At 40.2% G+C, this 22,858-nt stretch overlaps 2 protein-coding genes across 3 annotated transcripts; one reads left to right on the top strand and one right to left on the bottom strand.

Annotated features, from left to right (window-relative positions):
- The first annotated feature begins 1,530 nt into the window (after positions 1-1,530).
- LOC146475315 (cysteine protease ATG4C-like) lies at positions 1,531-10,654 on the top strand. Its single transcript, XM_085115706.1, has 11 exons — positions 1,531-1,745; positions 2,628-2,711; positions 3,451-3,663; positions 4,082-4,137; positions 5,300-5,436; positions 6,268-6,338; positions 6,953-7,101; positions 8,190-8,268; positions 8,816-8,892; positions 9,034-9,153; positions 9,955-10,654. Exons 1-11 carry the CDS (start codon positions 1,571-1,573, stop codon positions 10,237-10,239), a joined length of 1,446 nt encoding a protein of 481 aa, XP_084971832.1. The 5' UTR covers positions 1,531-1,570; the 3' UTR covers positions 10,240-10,654.
- A 4,192-nt stretch (positions 10,655-14,846) lies between these two features.
- LOC146475314 (methyltransferase-like protein 27) lies at positions 14,847-20,722 on the bottom strand. Of its 2 annotated transcripts, none has more exons than XM_085115710.1 (4): positions 20,568-20,722; positions 17,878-18,004; positions 16,861-17,239; positions 14,847-15,690 (listed from the first exon to the last, which is right to left on the bottom strand). In XM_085115710.1, the coding sequence occupies exons 2-4, from the start codon at positions 17,983-17,985 to the stop codon at positions 15,497-15,499; spliced, it is 681 nt and encodes a 226-aa protein (XP_084971836.1). In that variant the 5' UTR covers positions 17,986-18,004; positions 20,568-20,722; the 3' UTR covers positions 14,847-15,496. The 2 variants fall into 2 exon arrangements, with proteins under 2 accessions (XP_084971836.1, XP_084971835.1); XM_085115709.1 differs by lacking the exon at positions 20,568-20,722 and adding an exon at positions 19,141-19,290.
- Positions 20,723-22,858: the final 2,136 nt, after the last annotated feature.

Genomic DNA, 22,858 nt, shown 5'->3' with positions numbered 1-22,858 from the left:
GTTTTCAGTTGGAGTTCAACTTTGAGTGAGTACGACTTAAATAGAGTACAGTATTGGAGACCTGTATACACTTTATCATTCGAATTCGAAATTGGAATTGCCCAGAAACAAAAATTGAACGTTCATTCTGTGGATCAACGATCTCACTTCGTCCTCCTTAGACAAAGTTAGTCACAAAATTATCAGTCTTTATCGATCAGAACTTATCATTGAAAGAAAGTGAGAGTACGTGCTGCAATGTGAAAATCAGGACTCGCCTTTACGTCAAATACCTCGGGTTCAGACTAATACAAGGTCCATGGGACGGACATTGACGAAAATGCCCCACTTATACTCGGGGTGGGGGGGGGGCTGATAGATGGCCAATAAAAACCGCTTCTGAAATTCCTCATTTTGCCCACATTTTATCGGTTTTAATGCGTTTCCGGCCGGTCGGTGTATACAATAACAATAGTAATTTGTTAATACAGTATTGCACTTTTCAATTAAAATTGCAACTGCGCATTCCAACGCGTTCGAAAACGTGACCATTAAAGAAACTGGAAGAAAGCACCAGTTTCGGGCGTAGTATAGTCTGCAGTTTACATTTTATTCCTGCATAGCGACGGATCATCTAGGGGAGTATCCTGGCCTCCTCCTTATTTCTGGTCCAAAGCCGAGGTAAGAGGCCGAGATATTACGTTTCGGGGGGAGAAATGATCTAATGTACCAGGGAGAAGAGAGATAAGCAAAGTAACCAGGCCCCAGTTGTTCAAAGAATGGATAACTTTATCCACTGGATAAGTCACTATCCAGCTGAGCAAATGTACTCCAACGACTGCTTTTGGCAAGTTTTCCACACATTCCCATAATTAAATTTGACATATGCTTCTACTCTATCCACAAATTATAGGGCTATCGGGAAAATCTTGTACACATTTCATCTGCCGGATAGCGTCCTATCCAGGGGATAAAATTACCGTATTTACTCGAATAAGCGCCGCCCCCGAATAAGCGCCGCCCTCGATTAAGCGCCGCACATGGAGCGGAATGGTTAATAAGCGCCGCAGCTCCGGTGCGGCGCTTATTTGAGTATTTCCATAAAATGATAAAAATACACTGCAATCGCTGCAATGCGGTTCTAAGCCAGCAATGGGAATTTATTTTCATCAATAGTGATGTTTTTCAGTTCGAAGTGAGTATATCTTGATGCTCTTTCATTCAGTTCTCTCTTCAAAATGTTCGCGTTCTTCAGTTCTTGCGTGAAGGCTGTAAACTTCGCCGGTACGACAAGCCCAACCTCCCTCTTTCTCTTCCCTGTAACTGTTGCAGCAAGGAAATGTTTTGGCTTTGTGGTATGAGCCTTTTAATAAGCGCGGCCCTCAAATAAGCGCCGCCCTCGAATAAGCGCCGCACAGGAGACACGAACAATTAAATAAGCGCCGCGGCGCTTATTCGAGCCGCTCTTTGAACAAATGGGGCCAGACTGCTAAGGAATGGGAACGAGGTCGTGGTCTCAGATAAATATGGAGAAAGGTCTCAGCGGGGTTACCCAGTGAGGTCCCTAGAAGTCCCCGAAAAAAAAAAAAACATGGCGGCGGGCTCATCAGCTGGGAGAAACAGCCCCAGCTCTGGCCGGTTTAGAAACAATCTGAGACAGAAATCAAGGGAATATAAAGAAAGCAGTGATAGCGAAGATGATGAGTTATTCGATGGAGAAAAACTGAAGACAAGGTTGATGTCGATGTGGAATAACATGCGTCATGGTAAGTGAAAATATGAGCTTAAGCTAATTAAAAATGAAATTGAATTGACTAGTCTACCTCAAATACTTAGTTCTTTCGCTTGTACTTGTGAAAGAATGCAGGCATGGTGACCTCAGAGAGAATCTACCTTATCGCCTTTCATTTCGCCGCGTCTGGGTCTACTTGTTTAGCACAAACTGAAGAGTTAAGTCTTATATTTGAATGAATTCGAAAAATGTTTGGGTTGTAACTGAGCTGAGAGCATGATTGTCAAACATCCATGCATGGGTCTAGCTATACAAGCTCGTAGCTTTCTTTAAAATTAATGATAAAAACACCTTGAAATACATTGTACTAAGCTAACAGCCAAGAGCAACTCAAAACAGCTGACCTGAAGGGTCCACAGGCTCACATTCAAGAGGGGTTATATGGGTGCCAGGGTGCAATTCATGTATGCCCCATGCTGAAGACATGCTAAGAGTTTTGAAGTTCCATGTCAAGTGGCCCAACCAAGCGCTTATGCCAGTGAAATGTTGCGCCGACTGAATTTTCTGGAATGGCACAATAGTCCATTAAGTTCCTCTCACTATAGAGTTCTCAGACCTCTCAACCTCAAGACACTAAAGATCTGAAGATTGAGGTAAAAAAAGCTGAAGATTGATCGACCAGCAGACAAAACCAAGTAAACACAGGTGCTAATCAAAAGAAATGAAATTATAGAAGAAAATTGTATCCTCTCAGCTTGTGACACTGTTTATCATGAGATTTTTGTGTCTCATCGTGAGACTGAACTGAAAACTGTGAGTGTCACGGCAAAATCGTGAGACTTGAGAGGTCTGAGTTGTTGTGAACAAATACGTTGTGAACCCCGCTTTACTGTACCTGCTTTGCTTTCTTTTTAAGGTTTTGTTATGCCCTTTAAAGCGCATTTCAGTGAAGACTCGCCAATATGGCTCCTGGGAAGATGTTATCATGCCAGGAATCATGGTAAATACAGTAATATTAACGATTATTTAAAACTAAAACGGAACTGCTAATAAAAGCTGTAACATGAGGCAACTGAATTCCTATCACATCATGGTGACCAGCACCTCGATTTTCTTCATACTATACTATTGCTTAATCAAACTAGTTTGAAGAGGTGCTTGCCCAACAGTCCAAGGCGAAGAGAGTGAGAAGAAAGGCCCCAAAACCTTTCTGACAGACCGGCGTCAGATTTCACCTTCACTCAGTGTGGGAAGGACTGTCACTCCTGAATTGGTTTGTCCTGCCACACCTGACGCTGTATCGGATTAAACATTTGGAGCGCGACTCCTGTTTTTTTAGACTGATGGATGCCTATTAATTAATCAAACATACAATCAGGTCATTAGAATAAAATAAATGATTATGATTCAAAAGATAAGATTGAAGCAAGGCTGTTTCCTAACAGGAGCCTGGCAGCCTGAGGCTCCCAAGAAAATGCTCTGGGCACCTTTATGTTTTGCAGCAGCACCTAACACTTCACATGTTGGGCTCCTAACCTCTCAGCTTTTGGCCTTGTGGGCTTCCTGAAATTTTTCTTAGGCAACAGCCTTGGTGAAGTGTCTTAAATTTCTCCTTGGAACTGGTTTCATAAGAAATATAATGATATTATGGAGTTCTAACGGTGAGGTGAACATGGATCTTGATATGGAAGGATTAGTAATACTCACTACATGTAATAATGATTCTTCTAATGTTACAGAATTTAGTGGTGTACATTCCTCAGAAAAATGCAAGGTTTTAAGCATGGATGAATTTCAGAGAGACTTTCATTCTTTAATCTGGTTGACATATCGACGAGAAATCCCGCAACTTGGAGATTCCACATTAACCACTGATTGCGGCTGGGGTTGTATGTTACGGAGTGGACAGATGATGGTGGCTACTGGGCTGGTTTATCACTTCCTTAAAAGAGGTAATAATAAAATAATAAAAATAATAATAATAAATAAATAAATAACTCTATTTTAGTGTCAATCTATTTAGCGCAGAGCACTAATTCGGGACAAGTAATTTCGGATAAAGTTGGAAGTGTTGCTTTTGAGGAGGGGGGAAAACCAGAGTGCCCGGAGAAAAACCTCTTGGAGCAAGGACGAGAACCACAGACAAACTCAACACACATTTGACATCGATTCTGGGAATTGAACCCAAGCCATCCTGGTGGGAGATGAGTGCTCTCACCACTGCGCCACCACTGCTAAACGTTTTTGTTTGTGGATTCTGACTTGTATATTAAATCTATTATTTCCTTTACTGACCTTACCTTTTTGAACTCTGTATTTTAAATTTAATAATGAATTGTATGCTCATGAATGTTGTGATTGCTTTGGTAGAGTGGAGAACGACAGGAAGATGTCACAGTAGAGAGCAAGAACATTTCTACAAAACAGTGAGTAAGAGTTTGACTGACTTGCATCTAAGCCAAAATACTATCATTTCCAAAGATTAACTCAGCACATGCTGAGGGCTTTCTATGGGGCTTACTTGCAGGAAGAACTCATTGTTGAAGGTAAATTTTGCGATTAAAATAATGGGTTGAGTTTGATGATAAAAACAGCTTGAATCACATTCACTAAGTTAAACTTGTTGACAAATAATACTTAGGATACATCTTAACTTAAGAGGGATTCATGAATCTAGTCTCTGAAGTCATCCTGTACTTAACGAATCGACGGCACTTTTCTATGGTCTATACTCTTATAGACCATAAAATGACGTCAAAAAAATGTTCAAAACTCAAGTGGAAGGCGAGTGGTTTCACTGTCAAGTTTTGGACATTTTATGGCGTCATTTTATGGTCTGTAAGAGTATAGACCATAGAAAACTGCCGTCGATTTGTTTTTTACAATAACATGAAAAAAGTATGAGCGGAATTGGCTATTTTTTTTGTTGAGAAAGCGCGTGTGTTACATCTGTCGTCATTTTTATTGTCTGTACTCTTAAAGACAATAGCTACAAGCCAATCAGCGCGAAGGGAAGTTGGGCAGTTATTGTAAAAATTAAGTTTGATTTTAGTCAAAATTCAAGAGAAATGCAAATAATAAAATGTAAAACAAAGAAAAAGGAAACACAGCTAGCCTTAGTCTGTACAATTTAAATAATGTTCCTGAATTCAATAGACCCTTCTCCAAAATGGCGGCAACAGTTTTCAATGAGTTAAAATTGAACTGAATGAAAAACTGATACCAGCACTGGAAAGAGCACCTTTACTTTAGTAACCTTGCAAAGTTTCAGCGTATTAGATGTTACATCAGCTTAGAAATGAAAAAGATGAAATTTGACAAATTTACTGACATTTGTATGACTGGGGGTATACGTCATACCCCCAGTCATAAAAACGCCTGTAAATTTTTCATTTTTCAACTTACATTTTCTTAGCTGATAATACACCTGATATGCTGAAACTTTGCAGGGTTACTAAAGTAGAAGCGCTCTTTCTAGTGCGGGTATACGTTTTTAATTTTAACTTATTTGAATTTTCGGCCACCATTTTGGAGAACGGTTTATTGAGGTTATGCAGGTATGCTAGATTACATAGTTTTCCTCTGTAGATTCTTAGATTCTTTGGGGATTTAGAAGATGAGGAGCGCTGTCCATTCTCTCTCCATCGTCTTGTCTCTATTGGTACACAGACTGGGAAACAGGCAGGTGACTGGTATGGACCAGCTTCAGTGGCTCACATTCTTAGGTAAGTGCAGCCTTTCTTCTGTTTTGAATTCAGTATTAATAAGACTGTTGTTAATGGAAGGTGCTTCAGAAATTTAATGCATGTACTACTGGTATGTAAAGATGTATGCAAAACTTTATTTTTAAAAAATCATGCTGGTCCTAAAAATAAAAGCTAACATGCTGGTTTCTATGAGGAGTGTGAGAATTATAAAATATTTCAAAAACTCATTAATACTATTTAATAAGTCATAACCCATTGACCTATCAAATGGTCGAAAATACATCATGTGCAGTGACTTTATATCAATAAACCCCCTCCTTATTAGTATGCGGTGTTTTAGCAGCTAATTAAACACTCCTCATTAATATGCGTTGTTGTATGCTAATTTCCAACGTTCACAAAAGTATGGGAATGTTGTTATAAACTCTTTTGACACACCCTTTTCCAGGAATGTTTTTGATTTTGCGCCTCATGGTTTTAAACCCAACAAAACAAACCTGCTCATTTTTTTAACATGTAAAGATGTATGCAAAACTTTATTTTTAAAAAATCATGCTAGGCCCAACAACAAAAGCTAACATGCTGGTTTCCATGACGATTGTGAGAATTATGAAATAAATAATCACTGACAAAAATTTCCAGTTCTAAGTGAGAAGCCTGATTGATTGTAAGAACTGAAAAATTGATTTGACATTATTTTCCTGGAAGTGAAGCTTATTTAGAATTATTTATGAGTTTGAGAGGAGTGTTTGGAGAGGGGAGGTCCTTCTGTCACCTAAAAAAGATCCTAGCAAATGCCTCCTACTATTATTGATATTTTAATTTTGCTTCTTTTTTTTTTCTTTTCAGACTTGCCATGGCAGGTGGGACACACCCTCTTCTCCATGACATAAATATTTATGTAGCTCAGGATTGTACAGGTTTGTGGTAAACCCTATAAAAAGGTTTATTTAACCAAATCTACACAACATTAATGTGGGATACAACACTTCTAGAATTTGATTCATTGGTACATAACAATAAGTAAGAATGTCTGACTGTCTGTGACCCACCCACCCCTAAATCTTGAGGTCCAAAATTTAATGAAGACATTGAATAGATGTTTTACACATACACTTTCAAAAGTAAAATGGTACTCACTTGAACAGTCGAATGCAATACTTTTTACATACATGAGTAAGAACAACTTCTCTTGGTTGTTAATAACAACAACATGAACAACAGCAATTTTAGATATTTTACAGGAATACACAGCCCCCATATAGCAGAGCTAATCGAGGTGGGCTGTGTAACTTAATAATTATTACAAAGATGAATAAAATTAGAATAAATTAGTAAATATAAATATAAGTCAGTAGATAAGTATACACATTAATACACATTTCTTTCTGGTTTTGAAGAGTAAACAATTAGGGATTGTGAGGTCTTTTTCTCCAATAGGGGTACAAAGAGAGAAGAATTTGGACCTCCAAAAATAATAAAATTAATTTTAAAAATGTAAACTTCAGTGTTTATTTTTTGTACACGTCCACAGTTTATACAGATGAGGTTGAACGTCTTTGTACAAGTTGTAGAACGCATAACTGGAACTGCTCTGGTGGCAGATGGCAGTCTGTTATAATTTTAGTTCCTGTTCGACTTGGAGGTGAAGCACTAAATCCCATTTATATACCTTGTGTAAAGGTAAGAAATCTAACAAATACATATACAGTATTATCCTGCAAAATCATACAGAATTGCCTGATGCTAAGACGAAGAGTATGTAGGCCAAGTTGGCTAAAATCAGGGAATATTCCGCAAGATTGACCAGGATAATTGTTTTATTATCCAACACATTGGGATTTGATAACAAAGGATAGTTTTATTGCAGAAAAGCTGGAGATGATCATTTTTATCCCATGCACAAAAAATTACCAGTAGCACAGGATAAATATATGTTGACTACAGATGACGAATATTCAATGCACCTTGACCATGTTTGGGCAGTGTTACAATGTGTTGAATAACAATGTAAGATATCTGTTGACTACTGACAATGAACATTCAGTGCGCCATGACTGTATTTGGGCAGTGTTACAATGCATTGAATAAGAGCAATAAGCTATATTTTGTATAAGGAAAATTGCAAGCAAGCCTTGTTATTTTCTACTGAAATGTGATTGAAAGAAAATAAGATGCTCGGTGGTAACTGGAAGACCTCAGGTTAAACTTGAGGCCTTCTCCTGTGTCCAAAGAAGTAAACTGTCATTGGACCAAATGAAGTCTCACTATGTGGACATCAACTTGTCTTCCTAAGTTTCTTCAAGGGTGTCGGTTGACCATGGTTAAGAAGATGGAGTAGTTCAGTGGTTAGTGCGCAGGACTTGTAATCCAGAGGTCCCAGGGTTCCAATCATGCACTGACCACTTGGATTTGTTTCAAGGTAGCCCTGTTTTAAAATCCAAGGTCATGCTTGGTAAACACATAACTGGTTTAATTCCCACCAGTTGGGATTTTTAACTAATGTTATGTTCAGTTTGTATATTTATTTCACTGATTTATAGTGTCCCCAGTTAGGGCTACAATGGTTAAATTTTTTGACACTCAAATAAAGTCATTTATCTATTTCTCCATTGCTGTCGGCGAGATTAAAACGCTATTTTGAAATAGAAAAAACATTGTCCTGTTGTTACTTCAAGTATATTTAATCCTAATGGGAGGTAAACAATTTTACTGAGCTTTGTACTTATACTATTGGACTGCATCAAACTAATCACACTGCATTCCTTCAGTCTCTTTTTACTCTAGATCATTGTATTGGAATCATTGGTGGTCGACCAAAACATTCTCTTTATTTTGTTGGTTTTCAAGGTAAGAAAACTTTGTTGATGGTGGTTGTTGTTTCCAGTCTTATTTATTGCAAGAAGTCTTTCTTTTTAACTGTTCTTACATTCACTTTTGAGGTGTGGAAATTCTCTTAGTTGTCCTACAAGTTAGTATTATTTCAGGCCTGTTGAGGATGGATAAAGGGTGGAATGTTATTGTAATCTGGACTTCTTGGGATCAAAAGACTGCTTGACTTTCTTTGTTTTTCCCCGCAGCCCACATTGTCTGATTAATTACCTGTTAGTTTCAGTAATGACATTAAGTCGTCATCCACTTTATTATGAAGTAATAATCACAGCACATAATAATTTGGAGCCAAGAGAAAAAATCATCATTGTCATCATCATCGTTATCATCATCATCATCATCATCATCATCCTTGTCCTCGTCATCATCACCTCGTCGTCATCATCACCATTGTCCTCATCATCATCATCATCATCATCATCATCATTTGAAGCCAACCAGTTAAATGTGTACAACATTATATCTCGTTGACATGTGTTTCTACATTACCTCTTTTTTTCAACAGATGACAAAATGGTTTGTTTAGATCCTCATTACTGTCAGTCAGCAGTGGATATGTCACGTGATGATTTTCCTACAGAGGTGATTAATAACAATTCTCTTTTACAATTGATGGGCTTTTCTTAAACATAGCTAATTGTAGCTTCCAAAAGTTGATCGCAGAAAAGTTCAGAATTCTTTTTTATAACATTTAAATTAAAACCGTTTACTGTTATGTTTCAGTCATTCCACAGTATCCAGCCTCGCACAATGTCATTCAAGAAGATGGATCCTTCCTGTACTATAGGCTTTTATTGTGATTCAAAGGCTGACTTTGAGCGGTTTAGGCAACAGACAACAGAGGTAAGCACTTTTTTCCCCTCTTATCATTGTAGTAAGAAAGGGGAGGGGGGAGGGGGGAGGGTAACGGGTAATGTTTGGAGAACAATTCACCGTCTCCTGGGCGGTGAGGGGAAGACTGCGTGGAAACTCGGGTATCTTGTTTTCGCGCGCGAAAATTTCCTTTTGCTCGGAAACTCGGACATCTTGTTTTCGCGCGCGAAAATTTCTTTCTGCGTGGAAACTCGGACATCTTTTCGCACGCGAAAATTGCCTTTTGCGTAGAAACTCGCACATCTTATTTTCGCGCGCTAAAATTGCCTTCTGCGTGGAAACTCGGGCATCTTGTTTTCGCGCGGCAGCTGACTTTTTCATGTACACCATACTGTCGTATCCTTCTCGCTTGACTCTCCCTGCGCGAAGAGATGGAGGGATCGTAGTCACAACGATAACGCGAGAGAGACAGCTAGACTGGAGCTTAAAGGCTGGGACAATTAACAATTATTCCACGAGCGTGCGTTGGATATGACATGATACATAGCCAACGAGGCGCGTAGCGCCGAGTTGGCTATAATCATCTCATATCCAACAAGTGCAAGTGGAATAATTGTTTTATTAAAAACAATCAAGAAATATTGCTAGATCTTACTGATTTCGCTGTGCAAGAACAACCAGAAGACAATTTTAATGGTCGCCATTTCTCGGCCATGGTATAATGGCTCATATACCATGGCCGCTAAGCCAATCAAATCCCTCGAATTGCATTATACAATGATTCAGTTTTTAATAAAAAGGATTATCCTTGCCTTTATTTCCTTTATCCAGGTTTTACGGCCACCAATGCAACGTGGGGACTACCCCATGTTTATTTTTACATCACATCGCAAACCCATGGCGCCAGATAGCGTGGTACGCAGTGCAAACCTGTCCGAGAGCCTTCTAGAGAGCACGAGATCTGGGTTCGAGTTTGAGCTCGAGAAAACGCAAGGCAGTGCTCGGGTCCAGTCCTGCGTGACAGACGGCGGAGGGGCTAGGACTGGACTAGGTGATGCTCCAAATGTAGGGTCATTAAGCTGCTCCCCACCCACGGAGGAGTACGTCGTTCTTTGATCCAGGGAGGGGAGTATCAGGTGGTGCTGGTGAGGCAAAAGACTCATTAGGTTGTATAGAATATTCATTTTCTTGGATACTTGGAAGGATGGATGCCGGCATCCACTTTTTCATCACCCGTGTGATGTAACGCAAGAAACTTTAGGAGCCAGTAAGGTCACCAACAATGCACTCTGGATCAGTGATAGAGCGGTTTTCAATTGAATGTCGAAAGTAATTTCGCGTTTGCTTTGGTTTTGCATTACTACGCTCTGTGATGGTTAACAAAACTCGCGCCACTTTCTCGACCAATGGGAATCCAAACCCAAACCAATCGTGTTTTCGCCGCACGCGTTTTCCCGCGCTTGGCACCAGTCACATGTATTTGCGTCGAATTCTGATTGGTCTGTTGCGATTGGCCAGAGTAATTACTTTGGTTTTGGTTTTACGACACTCAATAGGTGGTTTTCACCTCACACATCGTCACGCAAGTGAAAAAATAAAATCCTCAACCATTCAATAGATAAAGTCAAGAAATTGATATGTTGTAGAAGAGTGATACATAAACAACGTATGAAAGCCACAGGGCTGTGCGATATCTCCTAATCGAGATATTCGAGAAAATGTACCACGGAAAATTACAGAGTTTTGTATGGGACGCCAACATGGCGGCCGGAAACCAGCAAAAAAACATCTGGAGTTTACCTTGGCTATTTCAAAGCCTTTCTTTTCTCTGCTGAACTTTCACACATTGACATTAACGCTTCTTTTACATGTTAGCTGATCAGACCTAAAAAAAACACGAGGCGAATCGATGTTTTCTTGTACGTGACATGTTTAGAGCAGCAATCCTTCTGTCACGCACTGCGCAAAAATCTAAAATTCAAATTGCTCTATTTTCAAAACAAAGAATGCTATCCTGCTGAAAACAAGCAAGCCGATGGAAATTTAGATTTTCTTATATGTGATGAAGATAAAAACCCAAAATTGTGTTTAGTTATGAATTTCAGTTTTTTGTGACGTCATGTGAAAACCAAGAATTGGAAACGGCTCTATCATACCAATAATAAATAACTTGGAGTTAAATTAACTTTATATTAATGTTAATTTTGTTTTAAAGATTGTTTTTTAAATTATACGTCAGAACGAAAAATTGATCGCCAAGATGAAATTCTCCCAACTTATCCTATAGATATGTATTAAGACAGGTGTGGAGAATTAGTATTTTGACGAAAGGGATACAAGAGCTGGGAAACCAATTCATCAAAATTAGGCAATACAGTGGAATTCATTTTTAAATTTAGAATTGCTCTTGCCGAAGAATTTGTGGGATGAATAACAGAAATTAGCGTTGCGGAAGTGAACGTTCCAGAGCAATAACGTCGCGGAAAATTGTGCGTTAATTCCTCTGATAAATTAAAGTAGTGTGACAGCATGTTAAGAAACTCTATAGGCGAGCCTTACACACGCGAAATAATATTTGGCAAAGTTAATTTTTTCTGAACTATAGTTTGCCAATTGCCCGTTCCGAAATTCAAGTGAAAACTGGGGACGAGTTTTTAAATTTTCATTTCATCAGAAATTGGAGTCCGTCACAAGAAAGACCACGTTAAAGTTAGCCAGTTTACCAAGTTTGAGGTTCTGTCGTTAGATTGCAACTATGTAAAAGGCTTTCTAAAGTTGGAAAAACGAGCCTATCGATTTAGGGGTCGTCATCTTCGAATTAGAGACATTTGTATGGAATTTGGGCGACCTTTGACAGGTGACAGCCTGGTTACCACGCAATGAAACATAACCAAACTTGATAAACTTATTAATTTTTATGTGATCTTTCTGGTGATGGCGTTCATTTCTTCATATGACGAACAATTTGTAAACTGGGGCACAGTCCCTTTATAAACTTCTGAACGGGCAATTGATTTCGGCTTGATCGCGTCAACCAGGTTGTCGTGCAATGTCACTGATATTAGAGAGATTTAGCATCGCGTTGCCGTTTCACGTTTAACGTAAAATAGCGTGAATCTTTTGACTTTAGCTTTAATTTGGCGAGTTTCAATGAAGCTGTTTTGAGACTCACTGTGGTAAGTTCATGAAAAAAAGTGCGGTAAGGAGTGAGTTATGAAGGAATTTTATATGTTAACATGAAACTTAATTTGCCCTAGTATGACTTGCCAGAAAAATTATTGGGGTACTAGTTTTCAACAATTAACGGCTTATATGGATAAAAAAAAGGAGGAAATACTTACGTAGTTCTCACGTAGACGGCAAACGCAAAATAGCCTGTTTTCACGTAGAAACGGCAACCGTCAAACGCGAAAAATGACGGGAAAATCGTGGTCACGTGGTCATTTGTGCCGTTCGCGTTCCCCGTATAGGCGATGCTAAATCTCTAGCGTCGCGTGACAACCCAAATAACCTCTGTGAAGTGTGTTCATGTTTTCTATAATGCATGATTCGAGGTTCTGAAATTCCACTGTATCGCTTGAAGAACTGGGGATTATTTTTTTCTGCGAAAAGGTCTCTGTTTGGTGCCGATAATTGGTTGTTCGATAGATTTATATTGAAACAAAATGTTGGAAAAATTTTAATGAAAATGTTTCATAAGTTCTGTACAAAGAGTAAATTTTGGGACTTCAGTCCTGTACAAATCCACAATTTTCTGTAAATATGATTAAGGCAGCCATAATTAGCCACGTAGCGGACGCAACAATTAACATGGCCACGAGTTAACGGGAAGCTCTGAAGAAAAGTTTGTTTCGCGCGTCCTTGAAATCGCTGTCGACATAACTACAGTGGAATCTCGATTTAACGAACCTCTGTATAACGAAGTCCTTGGTAAAACAAACGATATTCTCCAGCCCGGCCTTTTAAAATGTATGGAATAGAACCTCGATATAACGAACCAATTCCCCTAGTCTCTTGGCACTTCATTAAATCGAGGCTCCACTGTATTGCGTCCGCAAGATAATATATGTATTGCATTGTAAATAGAATGTAATATTTAAAAATATCAGAGTTCTGTAACAAAAAGAAAAGATTTCTATTTTTATTAATAAACGACATTGATCCTAGTCTATTAGTCTTATTCAGTTTCCAATGTTGCGGGTCTATTGTGCTTCCAGTCAACATTGTGACGTCATATACGGCCTGGTCACTCAGGCTATGTAAACTTGCTGAATAGGCCATTTTACAGTTGAGTGCTTAGTGACTTGGCCTTTGATTGGAAATGAGGCTGTGGGTGACCTTGTTTTGATACAGGCCTCACTGTTTTTCATATGTAAATGCAAACCAGTTAGCATAAGAACAGCATGATCTACATATGAAAAGCAGTGAGATTTGTATCAAAACAAGGTCACCCCCAGCCTCGCTTTCAATCTAAGGCCAGGTCACTAAGAACACAACTGTAAAATGGGCTATTTTACCCGCATGTAAGACTGCACGAGAGCTTTTCATGTTGAGTTATTTGGTGCTCTAAATTGAAAGTTTTTTGGAATGCAACCCACAAGTGGAAAGCAATTTTATCGGATGAAGGACGACAGGGAACTAAGAACCTGTGCTAAGATTTAGAATAGAACACCAAAAGATGAAAAGAGGTGGGTTGGAAAGGAAGAGAAACGCATTTAAAGCTTCAAGGATTTAACCAAGACAAGCTGAGAGGCAGGACTTGATAGAAACACCGGCCCAATGGAGTTTAAAAAGGTGGGGGAGGTAAAGTTCGTGCGTACTTCAAGTGGACGAATACGCCAATCTCGTACCCATAGTCCTCAGGCTCTTTGGCCAGCGGTTAGTCACCAGGAGAGAGACTGGGGAACCGCAGGATTTCTCCGGTAGAGCAATGCAAGCCTTTACGGGACAGCCACTCAAAACAATTAATCTCAAGAAATCTCGCACCCAGTCCTCAGGCTCTTTGGCCAGTGGTTGGTCGCCCGGAGAGAGACTGGGGTACTCGAATTTGTTCACCGCTGGATTTCTGTAGTAAAACAATACAGAGGTGTTAGGGGCAGCTAATCGCAAAAGTAATTTTTTTTTCGATACCTGGCGACCAACCGCTGGTCAAAGAGCCTGAGGACTCTGGGTTTGTGATTGGTGCCCCCGTTGAATTGCGGGTAAACAAACAACTTTGCAGTTAATTAGTGACAAACTCTAGGCAAGCCTGTTTCACCGTGCAACGTTTATTTATCAACGTAAATTCATTATCGGTATATAACTGCTAGTACACGAGGCTGAGTTTCGCTACGTTTGGTTTTCGCTTAAGTTTCCTGGCCCAAGTTGTTCAAAGAACGGATAACTTTATCCACTGGATAGGTCACTATCCAGCTAATAAAGTGTGTGCAAGATTTTCCGGATAGCCCTATAATTTGTAGATAGGGTAGAAGCAAATGTGAAATTTAAGTATGGGATTGTGTGGAAAACTTGCCTAAAGCGTTAGGTGGAGTATATTTGCTCTGCTGGATAGTGACTTATCCAGTGGATAAAGTTATCCGTTCTTTGAACAACTGGGGCCTGGTGGCGAAGGCGTCATTTGGCAAGCAGTGAGCTGAGCGTAGAGCCAACGAAGAAGAGGGCAAGACTCACAAGAGATTCGCGTTTATGTTTTCTTGAAAAAATGAGTGCATAGATGAGAATAGTGCAGGACAATTCTGACTTTTGATCCCAACGCAAAAGAACTCAGTTCAACGTAAATGATTGTGACACCGTGTTTAAATAAAGATGATGATGATGATGATGATGATGATGATGATGATGATGACGATGACGATGACGATGACGATGACGATGACGATGATGATGATGACGGATGATTAGCTTCACTGGGAAACTAATCAACGAGCGAGGATAAATATGGTTACGTGGTCAATTCTGCCGTTTGCCATAAATGTAATTCTAAATATATAGCCTCTAATATTTTTTTCCTATCGACAATCAAATATGGTGTAAGCAGCCCAACTTTTCTCTCAGGAACAATAAAGTATGAAGTCGGCAAACCGTGGCACATGCCAACATTGTTGCTACTCCTAACCTAAGGAGGGAATATACTAGTAACATGGAATATACACGCCATTAACTGTTCAGCCGGTCACGTGGGCAGTATGCAAACTACCGATATTTTGGGCAGGCATCGATATTTTTCAAGGGAATCCAGTATCGTTGGCATCGATACGTTGTTTAATTATCACTGAGAGAAAAGATAGACTGCTTCTAGTTTCACAATGTCAAAGTGACACAGTCCAGTAAAACTGCAGGTCTTGATGAAAGGTGCCGTTGTTTTCTTAACACTTCACTGCAGTACTTTGTAAGTTATCAAGTAACAGTAGCGTAGTCGTTCCTCGTTCGGGTTGGCGTGAAGCTCGCGTTTCTCTTTGAGTACCAGACTCCATTTTCCGGATTCCTCTAATTTTTTGCAGGTTGCGCTGAAACCGTACTCCACTGGGTCATACGAGTCACAGCGGATAGAGAAAATAAAAAGCCCGCCTGAAAAAAATGACACAAGGAAAACTTCGTCAAGTTTTAAAGCTATAAGGCTTGGCAAGGAGTGTTTAACGTCTTTTTCACACTTTCCCGTCCAAGGGAAATGGCAAATTTTTCTTAATCGCTAACTATGAACTGCGAGACCACATGTGATATACCATTTAAAAGGTATTTTCTGGGGTGTGCTATAAATCACACCAACAGAGATGGACGATGGACGAAAGAAGAAAAACATTGAAAGTTTTCTTATTCGTTGTACATACTGGGTATCCCCCTAAACTATAGCTTAATGTACAGCTCTCAGTGCATTGCTTGTTGTAAGATATCAACTGAACCTTTAACGTACAAAGGAAAAAAAATCCAAAAGTTTGAGGGGTGGTAAATCAAGTCTCATATAGGAGGGGGGCATGATTTTATGCCTTCAATTTATAGATCTTTCAAAGATCTTTTGGTTGTGCAAATTTCACACAAATTGACCAAATACTGAGCTCATAATTGCGTCTTGTGCCATATGGCACTCTTGGTCGGGAAAGGGTTAAGGCGGTTGTCGGGCAAACAGCATCCCATCCAGTGGCCTCAAGGTGAATGAACAAACGCCAGCTTAACCTTTTCACTCCCATGATCTGAATGTTAATTCTCCTGACTGACTGGCATACATTTCTTTTAAAGTTGGTTCACAGAATTTGGTGTTACATAAAACAATATCACCTAGTTGATGATTTTCTTTATTCTCATCACCTGTCTGGTTGACAATGTATTGATAATGTAAGAAGAAGTTACATATTGATCACTCTGGGGGTGGAAGGACGCAAGGAAGCGCGTGGGGGGAGGGTGAGGGGGTGCTAGGCGATGAAACGCGCCCTCCGCTCTTCGTCTGAGGTGTCACGTAGAGTAGAACATACACGAACGTCCTTACCGCTTTTACAATACGTTTAATGGCCGCTAAATTCAAAAGTTGCCTTTCGACAAACTAGAAACTAGAATCAAGGTTTCTTGCTATATAAGCTGCCAGTATGATATCTCTTTTTCCAAAAAAAAAATTGTTTAGACATCCAGAGAATGGGGACCGTCAAGTCGGGGATGGATCCCCGCTGACATCACCGCCCCCCCCCCCCCCCTTCCTCTCTCTCTCTCGGTTCCCCTCTCTGACTAGAAAAAAACTGACTCACTTACCAGGCTTTACAAAACGCGCACACTGTTCGATCGCCCCAGGCTTCACTTGGCCATACACTATGACGCCCGCACAAAATACGATGTCATATTCAGCGGTATTTATCATCTCCATATGCGTGTCGGACAAGGGAGCACAGATGAGTTTCTTGTACAGCCCCTTTTCCGCCGCTAAATTCAGCATTTCTTGAGAAATATCCAGAGCGTCCACGTTGGTGTAACTCCGAGCTTTCAACATTATACCAATCCCTCCGGTTCCTGCTCCAGCATCTAAGATTTTCATGTCTTTCCTGGGGTTTGGATACACGTCTGTTGACTTCATGGCTCGATCAAATGCCTCAACACACAGGATATGACCTTTGTAGCCCACGTTATCACTGATCTAAAACACAACAACAAACAAATGTTTAAATAATGCAAGGAAACTTTGCCTTGTTCACCTCTAACTCGCATCAAAGGCGTGGTAAGGTTGCGCCATTCATACATTAAAGCTGATCAAAGGTGTTGGCGAAAGTTGGAACCGCCTTTGTTCTGCCTCGTCCACAAGCGCCCACACATTTTGTGGAAAGAGCGGGAAAACAGCGGCGCACAGCTTGGTGAGAAGGATGCGAAACAGACCCAAAACTCCATGTGCACCACGTTGGACTAAAACGAGACCCTGCAACGCTGCAGAGAGGAAATACATCTTCTTAGCTTGTCCGTGGTGCGGGCATTCTTTTGGCCATATATCATCTCGTATCCAACACGCACTCGTGGAATAATTGCTAATTATCCTTCCTTTGCTTTTCACAGAAACAGTACACTGTTCAGTTTTCCTACAGTCAGTTTGTCCCATGAGCCTAGTTTAATGGCCTTAGCTCCCACGAGTCTCCTGTAGCTCAGTAGTAGAGCATCCGAACTAGCAATTGGGAGGTCTTAGGTTCGACTTCTGATAGGAGCACTCGGAATTTCTTTTTCCGAGTTTGCCTGTGTTATTACTGAATAATACATCATTCTAATTAATTTTACTTTCATATTTACCTGATCCCAACAGGAAGCCATTTCATCATAGGCCATTTTCGAATCTTCCAAGGACGAGTTCATATTCAGGTCCAGGAAACGCTTGGTGTATTTTATTTCGGTCGTCATGTTGTCTAATGCATAGGTCCTGCAATGAATAACAAATCTAATTGTTGCATGTAACTATTAAGTATAATTCATGGCCTCATCAACTTCGTTTCTTCTTCTCGTGTGGGGAACAAGGAGCGGGAATCCATAAGTGAGCAGCCAATAAATGACATCCATTTTGGTCACGTGAATGAACCTTGACACCCAATGATTACAGTTTACGATTTGATCTGCGATCAAAAACTTAGGGTTGGACCGATACCAGTTTTTTCAAATCGATCCGATACGAGCACGATATTAACCCATATCTGGCATTTTTGTAAGCAGCATCGAATGGGATCGAACAAGCGATATTTCTACGCAAGTATCGATATTTTTCAAGGAAATCCCAGTACCTATTTTTCCATCTGACAACAGATACTTGCATGCTTATCACAAAATGATCAGCAGTTATATGCAGAACATTTACCACGCTTTACGCTCATTTACAGTTACGAACAAATATAAAAAAGTTAGCGCGACAAAAGAAACGCATTCGCTTTATCTTGACCACAAACATTTTACTATCATCTGTGAAAGCGTTTCGAGAAATGCAATACGATGTTTTGAAAAGTAAAATGAAAAACAAACATTTGAGGCTCCCGTTCAATTGCTGTTCCTTCAAACTCGAGTTTACCACCACCCCTTTCACTGGCGTTCTCCTTTTCAGTCAGTCGGTCACTCATGATCCAGAAGTGTTGGATTGCTTCAGCTTAAAACGGAGAACCGTAAGGTGTTTAAACTTGGGACGAGGTCGGATATGTTAAAACGCAGACTCCAGGCAGTACAGATTTAGTCATTTTTCATTTTTCCTCGTTCTACGTAATATATCGTTGCGTTTGATTGACCGTATTCCGCAATAAGAATAAGCGGAATAGCTGTTAGATTTCTCTTTTTAGGTAAATTTGGTAAGACTGATTTGTACAAACTTTCGCTGACACAAGATAAATGAAATGCCATTTTGTATTTCAGTAAATCCAAAAGCCTCTTACGAGGGATTTCTAGCCATCATTGTATGTATTTCTATTCCGGAATAAAAGGGTCAATCGAACGCACCCTAAATAATAATGTATCAAGAGAAATATACATAAATAAATGCTTTGATTGATTAATTGATTTAAAAACGGAATGGTTTACCGCTCCTTTTTGGCAATTGTGTTATTCGGGCCCACGATTTTCTTCAAATCCGCTGCCAAAGTAAACGTTTGTAAGAATCTCGTTGCCAGAGCCCTCGGGCTCTTTGACTAACAGTTGGTCGCCAGGGAACAAGTCCGAAGTACGCAGCCTCCAGCGTTATATGCAGATACGCTTTAGGCTCGTCACTCATTCCTCCCCACGAAAAATACCGAGAAACAGATGAATACGGATGAGTGCTTTTATTATTTCGTGGAATTAGTGCTTACAGCACCTGAGTTTAGAACCCGTGATAAAACACGAAACCCGAATCTTTGACATGGCTCCTCAAACGAACGTTCTAGTTATAGGCACCGCATTGAGCAAATAAATCTTGGCCGAGCGGAGCTTTAAGAACAATGCATCGTTCTTTTGTCCATCGTTTAACCTTAATTTCTTCTTTTTATGTTCGGTCGTTTTCTAAAATCTTGATACTTTTAAGGTTCATTGCTCAAAAACTATTTAATTTAACTGATCATGCTCAAATTTTATGAGAGTACTACGTTTGCTGTGCTGTCTACGTTTGTTGTTTATGCTAATGCTGGTAATGAGCAGGTATTGAGGCTATTTTAACACGTAAACAAAGATCCTCTACGTCTCATTTGCATTTTTATGCTCTCAACACTGTCTCAACGCTTCATTGAAAGCCCGGTTGACCTGGTCTAAATCAAAAGCGTAATAGTCACAATACGTTGAGACCCTTGATCCTCTCTTGGTTGAGAGTATAAAAATATGAAACAAATGAGATGATCCACACAATTTTTAGTCGACACAATTCAAGTTCGGTCGACGCCAGAATAGCAACTTCAATTTGTTCCACCACCGGGTCAAGCGTGGACATTACAAGTCTCGACCCCAATTCTCAGAATTCTAAGCCCGCGGGCAAAAATCTGTTCTTCCGGTGTCGTTAGCTAAAGTGAGACGTTTGTCCCAGAGTCGATGCTCACACGATTTACCTGTCCGAAGCAGACGTATATGTAAACGTGTTTGTCGAACTGCTGTGAGCTTAAAACGCTAACCTTTGTCAAACTTCGACTTATGGACGGCAGCCCCGGGCCGGGCCGGGCCGGGATAAAAAAATACAAATTAATGCTTTGTCGTCGTTGTGTGACAGTCATCTAGAGCTGTGTACATTGAGGCGGATGGAAAAACAAGGCAGTGAGAAGCTGTTCAAAGCGTGAAATGAAACTTGTAGGTTGATGTATCAGTTGTATCAGCTTGTGTGCATTTCGTAATTTGTCGTAATTTTGGAACTTGGGTATGGGTATTCATAAACAGACTATGCGACTCGTAGCAAGCCAATGGGACACAAAATGCACTAAAAGGAGGTTAAATACATTTAAAATATGTGATACCGAGAGCTAGAGGTACACAAATCGAAAGTAACTCACCGGTTGTTGCTCGTTGAAAATCCTTTCGATTTCCTAAACTGCCAGCTGCCTGCAGGGAGACTTACGCAATGCACAGTAGACCTTAGGCTGCGTCAGTCATGCGCAAAAAAGAGAAGATCCCGGGGGTCGAGAATGCGCAATATTTAAATTAAAACCTTGATAAACTTTTGTTTTATACAACGCCCCTATTTGTCTAAACGGGAACCTATAGTCCTTCATTTCGCTTATTGTGTTTGTTTTTAATAGTCTATTGTGTACTTGTGTATTGTCTATAACCTCTATAGGTTGATTGCATGTGACGTCATGGCGGCCATGTTGGTGGTGTTATGGAACAATAAGATTTTTTATGCAAGCTATGTGAGCAAATTTTCTTGTTTTTACCCCCAACATGGTGGCAATGAAATCCACTTATTGTGTAATTTGTAGTTTACCTTGACGGAGTTAAATGGGACGAAAGTTTCGTTCCTTTCTCCTTCCTGCCACCCCCTCTCCCCGCCCCCCGCCCCTCCCACTTACTTTTGATTTTGTTATCCTCTGTTATTATCCTTGTAATTGTTGTGGCGAATGTAAACTAAGCTAATCGCGGCCGCGGATCGGTTGATTAGGTCCGTAAGATTTGCTTTGTTGACGGTAGACAATGCAGTACCGGGGCGCTATGTCATGATCGAGTTTTGTATGCCCCCTCCCCGGGGCTCACTCAACTGTTTTGTGAACATAAAGTTTTAGGTTACCTAATATAGTTCTGACCTACCGTGTAGCATGAAAATTTTGCGGGTTCTAATTTTTGCGAAGTTTGCGGATTGGCCTCGATCCGCAAAAATTAGTTCCCGCAGAAAAAAACACCCGCAAAATAAAACGCCGCAAAAATTAACTCCCTTCAGTCAAATTTAAAACATGTGCGCTTTTAATAGACTTATGCCACTGGAGCGATATACATTGGACTTAAAAACAAGAACATTAACATGATTTTTCATTGGAAAAAGCAACTAGAGCTGTCAAGAGTAAAGCAATTCAGTACATTAGATTGTCACGAATGGGTCATCTGCAGGAACGCACAGACTTGAATCATACAGCAGACCAACCATGTTCTAGTGGCGCATCTGCGGCGGCCTGCACAGAAGTGCAGAAGTTCAACTGAACAATAATGTTATTATTATCGACTGAGTCTGTCTCATTGCGTTACAATAGGGCATAGTTTTGCATTTTAGCAGGCCACTCCCAGTTAGGTCTCAAAGTTGTATACTAGCTGGAGTACATCTTTCACTCGAAAGCCCCTCTGTATGCCTAGAAAGGTTTCAGCTGCGGTAATTCAAAAATCATACTGCTTTCTTATAACGAAACAGTGTTTGGCTGTGCATGGTAGGGGTAGGCTTTTTGTTTTGTTGTTCATTTCCTTTGCGCAGTGAGGTATGACAGTGATATGTCTCTCATTCGTAACTAGAGTGAACTGTGACTCAATTGACCGTTTCAATAAAAGTTGAACATATTCAGGTTTGTTCCACTAAATTTTCTGCTGCTTGAACCAGAGCATCGCAAAAATTAGTTCCCAGTAGAAATTTCAGTCATCTCGAACCGCAAAAATTTGTTCCCGCAAACCACAAAAAATCGCCAATCCGCAAAATAAAACTCCCGCAAAATTTTCGTGCTACACGGTAATCGAGCGGCACCCAACCGTTCGTGCGGTTACCGTATCCGACTCAGAAGCTAGGCCTAAATCGCCTCATATTTTCGGATTTAATTCGGATGAAAATCTAGCGTTTTCTTCTCAAAGTTTCATAACATACGAAGTTATACTCCCTTTTGTTTTCAAAGAGAGAAAAATGGCGGTTACTGAGGGAAATAAGACCAGCTAACAACAGCCAACAACAACTTGTGCACCCTGCTAGCTTTCCAATACTCAACTCTGCTTGCGGTGTGCAGCTCGGAAATTTGGGGTAAAGATTTCATCCTGTTCTGCGACTTGAGTCTGATCAGCTAAAAAAAACCAGGACAGTACACGTCAAACTGTGTTAGCTTGATCAAATATCCCTTGTAAAGACTCCACAAAACGGGTTGGGTAAACAGGAAACGGCATGGTTATATTTTTCTTTTCCGGTTGTGTGTCAGGCTGGTCAATGCTAATTCTTGTGAAGTTCAGTGAAGGTTTCGGCTTTTCTGCGGAAGAATGTACTCCTAAGTATCAGGCCTTCCTAAGGGGAGGGGGCAGTGTAGGAAGTATGCAACATGAACAGGCGACACATGCGCAGGCCATGCTATTCTATGGGGGAGGAGTATAGGGGGATATCTTTTTT

This window comes from Pavona decussata, unplaced genomic scaffold (genome assembly GCF_977016875.1).
Source record: "Pavona decussata unplaced genomic scaffold, jaPavDecu1.1 SCAFFOLD_84, whole genome shotgun sequence".
NCBI lineage: Eukaryota > Metazoa > Cnidaria > Anthozoa > Scleractinia > Agariciidae > Pavona > Pavona decussata.
Note: the sequence above shows the minus strand (reverse complement) of the source record. Positions and strands in the feature narration are given on the sequence as shown.

Coding starts and splice junctions, on each gene's coding strand:
- LOC146475314 (XM_085115710.1), bottom strand. CDS start 17,985: ATGACGACCGAAATAAAATACACCAAGCGTTTCCTGGACCTGAATATG. Junction 17,240..17,877: donor TGGCTTCCTGTTGGGATCAG/GTAAATATGAAA, acceptor GTTGTGTTTTAG/ATCAGTGATAACGTGGGCTA. Junction 15,691..16,860: donor TGCGCGTTTTGTAAAGCCTG/GTAAGTGAGTCA, acceptor CATTTTTTTCAG/GCGGGCTTTTTATTTTCTCT.
- LOC146475315 (XM_085115706.1), top strand. CDS start 1,571: ATGGCGGCGGGCTCATCAGCTGGGAGAAACAGCCCCAGCTCTGGCCGG. Junction 5,437..6,267: donor TCAGTGGCTCACATTCTTAG/GTAAGTGCAGCC, acceptor TTTTCTTTTCAG/ACTTGCCATGGCAGGTGGGA. Junction 8,893..9,033: donor GTGATGATTTTCCTACAGAG/GTGATTAATAAC, acceptor GTTATGTTTCAG/TCATTCCACAGTATCCAGCC.